This window comes from Vigna unguiculata, chromosome 7 (assembly GCF_037176805.1).
Source record: "Vigna unguiculata cultivar grain cowpea cultivar isolate G323 ecotype 2 chromosome 7, ASM3717680v1, whole genome shotgun sequence".
In the NCBI taxonomy this organism is placed as follows: Eukaryota; Viridiplantae; Streptophyta; class Magnoliopsida; order Fabales; family Fabaceae; genus Vigna; species Vigna unguiculata.
Window position 1 is genome coordinate 33429883 of NC_140798.1, and position 12621 is coordinate 33442503.

The window sequence follows — 12621 nt, forward strand, 5'->3', positions numbered from 1 at the left end:
GAAGCATAAGACAATTGCCAAATTTGAATCGTTATTAAATTACAAGCCATAAAATGATCGAGGCATAACCTTCACTCCATTCCGAGGAGCAGCCTTAGCTTTCAAAAGATTATTCTCATTGAGACAATTTCCCCTTTGCTTTTTATTGCAAAATTTAATAAACAAAGTACTAGAAATATTGATCTTAGCAACATAAGGTGGGAAATATGAATTCCCGAATGTTGTATTAGAATGCCAACTTTGGCAGGTTAAAGGAAGAAAGTGATAAGCTCATGAAGTTCTCTCGTCATGCATTTGAAATACTCAGAATTGATCAATTCACAAGGTTGCCTGTGACATCACTGAAAACCTTCAAGGATGGCTTGTCGTCAAAATTCCAGCCATGCAGAGAAACTCGAGGACTGACACCTGGAGGGACCTCAAAAGAAATTTTAACAGTCATGGTCTCTCCTGGCACAAGTGAAAAATAGTTATCTGAGTAATGAACAGGGAGAATTCGTGTGTCTTCCCCTTCCTTGTGGTCTTTATTCGAAGCATGGACAGAAAAATGTAGAAAGAATGCAACACCTATATCTTGCCCATTAATTTCAGAAACCTTCAAACCATCACTTTTCCCTGCAAAGCATTTGTGTATCCTTGTAAACCAACCAACTTCTTGCTCTTTTCCCTTCACATTGTCTACGGTTCCCGGTTTTTGTCTAGCCGTTGAACCGTGTTCCAATGTCAAACTGTTAGAGTCTGGTTTCTTAGATGTGTTTTGCACATGCATTCTAAGTTTGTAGGTAGATCCTTGAATGAAAACCTCGGATGTTATCTTGAGGGGTATTTTCTTCTCCCTATACGGCTCTAGTAGTTTATAATCTCCACCAGGAAGATGCAACCAATAAAAGTTTCTAGATAAAATTTTATTATCTGACATGTTGAAGAGTTTGAGAAGAAGAAAGTAGACTGGCTTAGGATTTTTTGACTTAGGATACTTCATCTCAACAATAGGTGTTACATTTTTTGGCAGTGCAGTGAGATTGTCATGAACTTTGTAGTGTGGACATGTGCCTTCGAGGTCCCACACTGAAACTTCCATAGCTACATTAGACAATTCTTCTGATGTAGTATTCACCACCTGTTTAAAGAAGAAAAGTAAAATGATATAAAACCTTGAAGAAACAATTCACCATTGGATCATCAAATAATTTGCAGAGGAAATTGTGATTATTCCAAGTTTCTCATTGTCAAATGATATTTCTATTTATATTCCCGATTCATAAAAATAGAAGTTCAATGTCGATGCTTACCTCTATAAAATATGTAGCCAGATTAAGCTGTACATGAATTGGCTCTGCAGCGGAACGACAACCAAAGAAACCTGCAGTTTGGTCAAGAAGATGATCATAAAATTGGCCTCTCAGACCAGTCCAAGGATTTTGTGTCTTCCAAATTAAGACTCCTGTATATTTTTTCCACATGTGAGAGGTCCATCCCTCCAGAAGAGCTCTATATTGTATGTAGTTAACTAGTTGAGCCTGGGAAGATTATAGTATAAAAAATAGAGTTAGCAACAGAACAACAAATGTAAGAGGATTGAAAGTGTATAAATAATGATCCACCTGGATAAAGTTTTCACACCTTCAAACAAAAATCATCAAGATCTTTCACATCACCATAAAGCTGAATTTGATCAGGAACCTTCTTGGTTGGATTTGAATATGGAATGTATTTATGGTATTTCCACAAGGGGTTAGGAACTTCTTCTACATAACCACTGGAAAGTTTCTTAAACAGTGGTATTTGCCATCCTTCTGAAGGCATTGTTGCTCTTATGGTAGCAGCAACTGGCATTCCTACAGAACCAACCTCAGGGTTGAATCCATACTTGTAAAAATCATCCTTGAAGAAATCTTCAGGATTTTGAATTTCATAAGGTCCATCAGTGAAGCCCCCTTTCCCATCTGCAAACCCATCCCATAATGATCCTTCTATGTAAATTCGTGTGCCATCAAGATATTGGCTAGGATCGCCCAACCTTTCGGACAAGCCACCGACAGGTTTTTCCTTTTCTTCTGCATGTCTGAAATAAGGATGAAGTTTCAGATCATTTTTCAGCGCTTTATTTATATCATCCGGTGGAGTTTGTTCATTTCCACCCACCCAGAGGGCAAGACTAGGATGATTTCTCAGAAGCTTGACCGTGTCCCTTGCACAAAACAAGAAAAGGTCATGATCCAGGGGACCATTTGGATTTGATACTGGGATACCACGTCCATCCACATCCCCGGTAATCCAGAATTCTTGCCATACCTACACGATTAGCAGCAATATGATCAATTATCAAAGCTAAAACTGCCACTGATGTAAGTCAAGTTGTATAGAACCAAACAGTGGTAGAGACTGTGATTTGTGTTTATTTCTCTTTCTTAATTATTATGCAAATTGATCTAGCAAAAGGAAAGAAACACAAATAAACTACATAGGCACACAGAAAAACAGCAGCAACGCAGTAAGGCATAAAAAGTATAGCAGAATATTAAGAAGCATATATAAAATAAGAATGAGTGTCTAGTATATCTTACCAGAATACCATAATAATCACAGTAATGATAAAACTCTGGCCTTTCAGTGAGGCCACCAGCCCAGCAACGAATCATGTTAAAATTCATATCTGCATGAAACTTGATATCTGTTTGGTATCGCTTTTTTGAAAGTCGCAATAGCCCATCAGACAATATCCAGTTCCCCCCTCGTATAAAAATTGGTTCTCCGTTAACTTTGAACAATCTATGAAACCATCCATAATACATATACAAAAGAAGTTTAAAGTGTGAAATAATCCCATTGAGGAAAAAGTAAAATATTACATTGAAGGAACAGCATGATACCTTCCACCAGTAGCACCATCAATATTGCTTTCAATTTTGCGGAATCCAAAGTGATGGCTCCATGAATCAGATTCACCATATCCTTTTACATCAATGTTAATAATAACGTTGTACAAAGATTGCTTCCCCATTCCATTTGGCCACCATAAATTGGGCTTGTAGAAGAAGAGCTGCAAAAGCAAATCATTAGCCCTTTAAAAGAAGAGATAAAGCTTAAACCCCAAATTATACGAGTTTAACAGAGTCAATAGAAAATGACCCTCCAAAATATTATCAATCCAGGACTGCAAATTTCCTCAACTTCGAAAGAAAAAGGAAATTTATCTACTTTTTTCTCCAAAAATGTTCATAGAGAAATTTATTGAAATAGACCTCATGCAAACAAGTTTGCACAAAAGCAGCCCAAGATCCACCAATACCAACGAATGATACACATAACTAGACAATAAGTCCACTTTTTTCTAAGTGTATCACTAATGAATGATTAAGTTTTAAGGACAGTGGATTAAACTGTCTAAGACTGACCTCAGGAAATGTATATTGAACCCTTGATGTTGGAGGAATCGAAAGATTTTGAGTTTGAAGCTGCTCTACTGAATGAATGCCCCCTTCGAGTTCTGTTGTCACATGGATACTCAAAGAACACTCTGCAGTCCCAGAGCTCTTGTTTTCCAACTCAGTTGTGGCATGTAGATATACTCTCTTATAGTTGTCAAAGAACGATGACACCAAGTGGGGATCAATTATTTTTACTGGCTGCAGCAAACACAGACTCTAAATCATGCTTACTCTGATTGACAAAAATGTTTACAATGCATAAAATGCAAAAAACTAATAAAGCAATTCTTATGATGTGTTTAGCTCATGTGTCTAATCTCAGTGACTGCCCAAAAATGTATCTAATCATTGCCATATTCGGTTGCATCTAGAGAAGTTCAGATGTATTTAATCATGAATTGAATAGTATATGATTGAATAGTATATGAAAGACAGAACTCTCTTTCTTTGGGGTTAAGAGCAAAGGACAAAGACAGTAAATTGAAAAATAGAAAAAAGACGAAGATGAAACACAGGCTTTCATAATTGGAAAATTTTAAGTGCATGGGAAAAAAAAACGACATGTTTTTAAAAGGATCCAAAGCAATTAATACAACTCACCCCAGTAATCGAGATGGAAACCTCATCCCATATTCCGGTGTTCCTATCTCTGCAATCATATTTAACACTTGCATTGGTTATTCATATACAGTTTGTTCACAACACAAGCAATACCAAACTGCTCCAAATTTTGTTTCACTTTCTTTTCTTTTTCAGTGCATAGGAGGACATCATAAAGTCATCAAAGGAAAATATAAACAACATATCCAAAGGAAATTTCAGTGTCATATTAGATAAACATGCTACTATTTTGATGCCTTATTTTGCCTTTTCAGTCTAAATGCTCTTTTACATTAACTTGAATTGTGAATGCAACTAAGTGACAAAGTAAAAGTGTCTCCAGCTGTCTAAAAAACATAAACATTCTGATAATTCAATCACACAAAAAAAATATCAAATTCACTGATTATTAATTGATATCAGAATGACAAGGATATTGCTAGTTCATTACCATAACCCAGCTAACCAAAAGGAACTCTGGTAGTTTCCAACGAAAAGAGTAAACGAATTATCACAAGAGTAGTAACAATTTCACCTTATGGGAGCCATCCAATCCCAACCTTGAACATATTGTGTGGCCACATCCTTCCCTATCTACACAAAAAGAACAAAATAAAAGATGAACTGTATATTCCGCATACATCATTCATTCTTCTTTCCTAGTCTTAGTCTCTTAAAAAAATTCAATAAACTTTAGAAGTTATCGACCACTACAATTTAAGTTTGACACTATTACATAACAGGAAGTTAAATAATCAAAAAGGACAAAATTAACCTGATTTATAAATTTAGTTTCTAACCTCGTGATCACCACCTTGTCCTCCCTGTGGAGGAATGCTCCCAGGATGATCCGGGGGGTGAACAAGAACTGCAAGCAGGTTACTACCATCAGAATGAACAACATCAGTGACATCAAGAGAATGTCTCCGAAACATTCCTTTCGGAAGTACCATCTTGTGCCCATTTAAATAAACATCAGCGGAGTAATTCACTCCTCGGAAGTTCAGATCGCAGTGCTGATTCCCTGACTGTAAAAAAAAAAAAGAATAATCAAAACAGAAAGCATCATATCTTAACAGCACATTAAAATTGAAATACACATCAAAGCAGTTCTGGAATTTGAAATATAAAATTGCGTTATATGAGAGAAAAGAATAATCCTCACCAGCTTACACTGAAAGGTTGTAAAAAACCAGAAGGTGTAATACTCTCTTCCAGAGTCAGCAATATCCAAGATTGCCTCATTTCCTAGTCCATAAAAAGGATCAGGAACCACTTTGTTTTTCACCAAGGTTGCCAGAACGCTGTCAATCAATTTAGAGTTAAGAATCAGTTCCAGCAAGAAAAGACAATGTGCATGCATTGCATCCACAAAGAGAGAGAGAGAGAGAGAGAGAGAGATTACGTTCCAGGGACAATGGCTTCCATCCACGGTTCTGTGGAAGCGGAGGGAGGGTGCGTGGTGGTGAGTTGAGCGCCTGTGAAATGAACCTCGGTGGACCTAGCTGCAAGCCATTCCGAATGAAGAGTGATCTTCGCCATTGTTAACAGAAAAGGTTGGAATGGAAAAACTGACAAATATCAACACAACTTGACTTGACTCTTATCTTCTCATGTCACTGTGCTCTCACTTTCTTTGCAAATAATGACCCATCACTTCTAACGAATCTTTATTAACAAAAAGACATACGTTAAAGATAGTTTCTAACTCAAAACAGTTATATAATTAACAAAATTATTGATATACAACAAAAAAGTTTAATCAACACTTATGTATAAAAAAATTAATGAATTTTTAAATTGTATAATATGAAAAGAATAAGAAAATGTAAGAAACGCAAAAAAATAAAATAAAATGTAGAATATCATTACATTATAATTAATTAATATATTATTTATTTATTACATTAAAATCAGGTAAAAAGCTAGAGTTCGAGCTCAAGCTAGAAGTACAATTAGAACTAGTAACTTGTAACTACAACTAGATCTCCTAACTACTAGTACTAACTACTAACTACTAGTTCTAACTACTAACTACAAGCTTTAGCTATTAGCTCTAACTACAGTTAGACCTACTCACTATTAGCACAAACTACTAACTACAAGCTCTAGTTACTAGCTCTAACTACTAGCTACTAGATACTAGCTCTAGCTACTAACTACTAGTTACTAGCTCTAGTTACTAGCAACTACATACTAACTACTAGCAACTAGCAACTAGCTACTAGCTCCTAGCTACTAGCTCTAGCTACTAGTTCTACCTACTAATTCTGGTTACTAAGTTTAACTACTAGCTCTAGTTACTAGCTACTAGTTACTAGCTCCTTACTACTAGCTACTAGATACTAGCTACTAAATACTAGCTACTAGTATTGAATGACTGACTTAAAAAAAAAAGGACAAATTAGATAGACAAATAAGTGAGGCACAATGAACACATAAGTAGGGAATTACGTATTACTTTTCCTACAATTTTTTAAAATTTATTGATCAATATATTTTTCTCATGCAATGGGATGCAGTTCATGTGTACCATGAATTTGATTATAAGTTACACAAATAAACCCTTATTAGGTGGATGGCTTGACAAAAAATAAAAAGGTAAAATCATATCTGCAACATGAGTGGGAAAATTGAACAAATGAGTGGGGAACTGAATATTACTTTTTGTACAATTCTTTTAAACTTACTAATCAATCTTTTGTTTGTTATCCAAGTGGATGTACTTCTTGTGTACCACATATTTGATAACAAGTCACAAAAATCAATCCTTATTACTTGCATTGAATGACTGAGTTGAAAAAAATTGGTCAAACCAGCTAGGCAAATAAGTGAGGCACAATGAACATAAAAGTGGGGAGTTGCATATTACTTTTCGTATAATTTTTTAAAATTTACTGATCAATATATTTTTGTCATGCAATGGGATGCACTTCTTGTGTACCACGAATTTGATTATAAGTTACAAATCAATCCTTATTGCTTGCACTAGGTGGTTGACTTGAAGGAAAAAATAGGTCAAATCATATCTGCAACATAAGTGGGGAAAAGTGAACAAAAAAGTGGGGAATTGCATATTACTTTTTGTACAATTCTTTTAAACTTACTATCAATCTTTTGTTTGTTATCCAATTGGATGTACTTCTTATGTACCACATGTTTGATAATACGTCACAAAAATCAACCCTTATTGCTTGCATTGAATGACTAAATTGAAAAAAAATAGGCCAAACCAGCTAGGCAAATAAGTGGGGCACAATGAACATATAAGTGGAGAGTTGTGTATTACTTTACTTACAATTTTTTAAAATTTACTGATCAATATATATTTGTTCATGCAATGGGATGCACTTCTTGTGTACCATGAATGTGATTATAAGTTACAAATCAATCCTTATTGCTTGCACTAGGTGGCTGACTTAAAGGAAAAAATAGGTCAAATCATATATGCAACATAAGTGGGGAAAAGTGAAGAAATGAGTGAAGAACTGCATATTACCTTTTGGACAATTCTTTTAAAATTACTAATCAATCTTTTGTTTGTTATCCAATTGGATCTACTTCTTATGTACCACACATTTGATAACAAGTCAAAAGTATCAACCCTTATTGCTTGTATTGAATGACTGACTTGAAAAAAAAAGGCCAAACCAGATATGCAAATAAGTGGGTCACAATGAACAAATAAGTGGGAAACTACGTATTACTTTTCGTACAATTTCTTAAAATTTACTGATCAATCTTTTTTTTTATCATCCAAAGGGATGTACTACTTAAGTACCACAAATTTGATTATAAGTCACAAAAATCAACACTTATTGCTTGCATTGAATGACTGACTTAGAAAAAAAATGCCAAACAAGATAGGCCAATAAGTGGGGCACAATAAATAAATAAGTGGAGAGTTGTTTGATACTTCTCGTAGAACTTTTAAAATTCAATAATCAATCTTTTTTGGTCAGCCAATGAGATGTACTTCTTTCTTATGTACAAAGAATTTGATAACAAGTCACAAAAATCAACTCTCATTGCTTGCATTAAATGACTGACTTGAAAAATAAAATAGGCCAAATCAGATAGACAAATAAGTGGGGCACAATGAACAAATAAGTGAGGAGCTGCATATTACTTTTCGTAAAATTTTTTAAAATTTACTGATCAATCTTTTTTTGTCATCCAAAGAGATGTACTTCTTATGTACCACGAATTTGATTATAAGTTACACAAATTAACCCTTATTGCTTGCACTTGGCTTGAAGAAAGAAGTAGGTCAAATCATATTTGCACCATAAGTAGCGATCTTTTGTTTGTTATCCAATTGGATGTACTTCTTATGTACCATAAATTTGATAACAAGTCATAAAAATCAATATTTATTGCTTGCCTTTAATGACTAATTTGAAAGAAAAAAATAGGTCAAATCATATATGCAAGTAAGTGTGGCATAATGAACGAATACGTATGGAGCTATGTATTACTTTTCGTACAACTTTTTAAAATTTACTAATCAATCTTTTTTTTTTATCCTCTAGAGAGATGTCATTCTTATGTACCATAAATTTGATTACAAGTCATAAAAATCAACCCTTATTTCCTGCACTAGGTGGCTGGCTTGTAGAAAAAAATAGGTCAAACCAGATGGACAAATAAGTGGGGCGCATTGAACAAATATGTGGAAAGCTGCTTGTTGCGCTCAATTTTTTAAATTATACTAATCAATCTTTTTTTTATCATCCAAAGGGATGTACCACAAATTTTATAACAAGTTACAAAAATCAATTTACACTAGGTCAAACTAGATAGGCAAATAAGTGGGACATAATAAACAAATAAGTGGGGAGATGCATACTATTTTTCGTACAATTTTTTAAATTTTATTAATCAATCCTTTTTTTATCCTTCAAAGGGATGTCATTCTTATGTACCACAAATTTGATTACAAGTCACAAAAATCAATTCTTATTTTTTGCACTAGGTGACTATCATGAAAAAAAAAATAGGCCAAACCAGATAGACAAATAAGTGGGGCACATTAAACAAATATGTGGAAAGTTGTTTGTTACTTTGCATTAAATTTTTAATCAATCTTTTTTTATCATCCAAATGGATGTACTTCTTCTGTACTACAAATTTGATTACAAGTCACAAAAATCAACCCTTATTATTTGCACTAGGTGGTTGGCTTGAAGAAAAAAATAGGTCAAACCATATAAGCAAATAAGTGGGACAAAATAAACAAATAAGCGGGGAGATGCGTATTTCTTTTCGTACAATTTTTTAAATTTTATTAATCAATTTTGTTTTTTATCCTCTAGAGGGATGTCATTCTTATGTACCATCAATTTGATTACAAGTCACAAAAATGAACCCTTATTTCTTGAACTAGGTGGCTGGCTTTTAGAAAAAAATAGTTAAACTAGATAGATAAATAAGTGGGGCACAATGAACAAATACGTGGAAAGCTGCGTTCAATTTTTTAAATTATACTAATCAAGTTTTTTTAATAAACAAAAAAGATGTAATTCTTATGTACTACAAATTTGATTACAAATCACAAAAATCAACCCTTATTTTTTGGACTAAGTGGTTGACTTTAGAGTTGTCAAGACGGGTAACAAATGTTAATATTAGATGGCGATTTAATAGTTGTGAATACATCATTTAGATCTATTTAATGTTTTAATTGTAACAGATGTTAATATTAATAAAAAATTAATCATAATATTACCAGTTTATTGGTGTTCATTTTTTTAACTTAGTAATTTAAAAGTATTGAAACATTCGGTTATTTTAATTAAATAATAATTCAATAATTTATTTTATTTGTCTTTGGCCCATATATCTACAAATAAAAAGGTATATTCTGTTGTTATAAAAATAAAATTCAAAATTACAACTTTTTGCATGCAATTGCTTTGTTCTGTACAGTATAGTGCAGACATTTATACTTTTTTCATTATATTTTCCTATTTTTATGTTAATTTGGATTCTTAGTTACTATTTTTCTTTTTCATCTTTCCATTTTAACATGCTTATTCATTAATAGGACATGATGGGACGAAAACCGAATAAATTTATTTGAAAAAGACATAATGAGTACATGCTATAGTATATTAAAAATATTATGAAAAATAAAATTGCATGTGAAATCAGGATTAAGTGAGCCACATGGGCTGAGAAAAGTATTAACAATACCAGCACCTATAACATTGTTTAGTTTATACAAATATTTACCAACTAATTTAAATATATATATAAATATATATATATATATATATATATATATAATTAATAACAAAACAGATAAAATTATATTTGTGATCCATTAATCTCCTAGTTGGATATATGAAAGAATTTTACGCTTGAAACTTTATGACATTATATGTATCTTTCGTTAGTTTGCACCGAATGACGGACTTGAAAAAATGTAGGACAAATTAAATAGGTAAATGAGTGGGGAGCTGCGTGTTATTTTTTTACAATTTTTTAAAATTTATTAATCAATTTTTTTTTTACATTCAAATGATGTACTTTTTAGTACTACAAATTTGATTACAAGTAAAAAAAATCAAAATTTATTGTTTGCACGAGGTGGCTGGTTTGAATAAAAAAATAGGTCAAACTAGGCAAATAAGTGGGCTACATTAAATAAATATGTGGAAAGCTGTTTTTTACTTTACGTACAATTTTTTAGATTTTACTAATCAATCAATCCTTTTTTAGCGTCCAAAGGAATGTCCTTCTTATGTACCACAAATTTAATTACAAGTTACAAAAATCAACCTTATTGTTTGCTTGTTTGCACTAGATGGCTGGCATGAAGAAAAAAAAAATAGGTCACACAAAATAGACAAATAACTGGGAAGATGCATATTACTTTTCGTACAATTTTTCAAATTTTATTAATCAATATCTTTTTTATCCTCCATAGGAATACCATTTTGATGTACAACAAATTTTATTACAAATCAGTAAATTCAACCCTTATTGTTTGCATTAGGTGGCTGGCATGAAGAAACAAATAGGTCAAACCATATAGGCAAATAAGTATGGCACATCGAACAAATATGTGAAAAAAGTATTTGTTACTTTGCGTACAATTTTTAAATTTTACTTTTCAATCTTTTTTTTTATCATCCAAAGGGATATACATCTTTTGTACCACAAATTTGATTACAAGTAACAAAAATCAACCCTTATTATTTGCACTAGGTGGCTGGCTTGAAGAAAAAAATAAGCCAAACCCGACAGGCAAATAAGTGGGGAATAATAAACAAATAAGTGGAGAGATGCGTATTACTTTTCGTACAATTTTTTAAATTTTATTAATCAATCTTTTTTTTTTATCCTCTAAAGGGATGTCATTCTTATATACCATAAATTTGATTACAAGTCACAAAAATCGATCCTTATTTCTTGCACTCGGTGGCTAGTTTGAAGAAAAAAATAGACGAAAATAAGTGGGGCACATCGAACAAATATGTGAAAAGTTGTTTGTTACTTTGCGTTCAATTATTAAATTATACTAATCAATTTTTTTTTATCATCCAAATGGATGTACTTCTTGTGTACCACAAATTTGATTACAAGTCACAAAAATCAACCCTGATTGTTTGCATTAGGTGGCTGGCTTGAAGAAGAAAAATAGGCCAAACCAGATAGGCAAATCAGTGGGGCATAATAAACAAATAAGTGGACAGATGTGTATTACTTTTCGAACAATTTTTTAAATTGTATTAATCAATCTTTTTTTTATCCTCTAAAGGGATTTCATTCTTATGTACCACAAATTTGATTACAAGTCACAAAATTCAACCCTTATAGCTTGCACTAGGTGGCAGACTTGAAGAAAAGAATAGGCCAAACCATATAGACAATTAAGTGGGGCACATTGAACAAATATTTAGAAAACTACTTGTTACTTTGCGTTCAATTGTTTAAATTATACTAATCACTCTTTTCTTTTTATCATCCAAAGGGATGTACTTCTTATCTACCACAAATTTGATTAAGTCACAAAAATCAACCTTTATTGTTTGCACTATGTGGCTGACTTGAAGAAAAAAATAGGCCAAGCCAGATAAGCAAATAAATGGGGCACATTGAACAAATATGTAGAAAGCTGATTGTTATTTTGTGTACAATTTTTAAAATTTTACTAATCAATTTTTTTTATAATCAAAAGAGATGTATTTCTGATGTACCACAAATGTGATTAAAGTCACAAAAATCAACTCTTATTGTTTGCACTATTGGCTAGCTTGAAGAAAAAAATAGGCCAAACCAAATAGGAAAATAAGTGGGACATAATAAATAAATAAATAAGTGAGGAGATGCCCATTACTTTTGGTACAATTTTTTAAATTTTATTAATCAATCTTTTTTTTATACTCCAAAGGGATGTTATTCTCATGTACCACAAATTTGATTACAAGTCACAAAATTTAACATTTATTGTTTGCACTAGGTGGCTGATTGCTGACTTGAAGAAAAGAATAGGTCAAACCACATAGGCAAATAAGTGGTCACATTGAACAAATATATGAAAAAATGATTGTTACTTTGCGTTCTTATTTAAATTATACTAATC

General features: G+C 32.5%; 1 protein-coding gene across 1 annotated transcript; it reads right to left on the minus strand.

Moving 5' to 3' along the window:
- Positions 1 to 118: 118 nt before the first annotated feature.
- On the minus strand, positions 119 to 5664 carry LOC114191121 (mannosylglycoprotein endo-beta-mannosidase-like). The gene is made up of 11 exons (XM_028080304.2): positions 5437 to 5664; positions 5197 to 5335; positions 4832 to 5059; positions 4567 to 4625; positions 4032 to 4080; positions 3399 to 3629; positions 2874 to 3043; positions 2568 to 2772; positions 1624 to 2295; positions 1293 to 1520; positions 119 to 1120 (listed from the first exon to the last, which is right to left on the minus strand). The coding sequence occupies exons 1-11, from the start codon at positions 5571 to 5573 to the stop codon at positions 314 to 316; spliced, it is 2925 nt and encodes a 974-aa protein (XP_027936105.1). The 5' UTR covers positions 5574 to 5664; the 3' UTR covers positions 119 to 313.
- Positions 5665 to 12621: the final 6957 nt, after the last annotated feature.

Bases quoted from the DNA above. Each gene is read 5' to 3' on its own strand.
- LOC114191121 (XM_028080304.2), bottom strand. From the start codon at position 5,573: ATGGCGAAGATCACTCTTCATTCGGAATGGCTTGCAGCTAGGTCCACC. The intron at 1,521-1,623 runs GTGTGAAAACTT...TAATCTTCCCAG, and splicing joins TTGATGATTTTTGTTTGAAG to GCTCAACTAGTTAACTACAT. The intron at 1,121-1,292 runs GTAAGCATCGAC...TTCTTTAAACAG, and splicing joins TGGCTACATATTTTATAGAG to GTGGTGAATACTACATCAGA.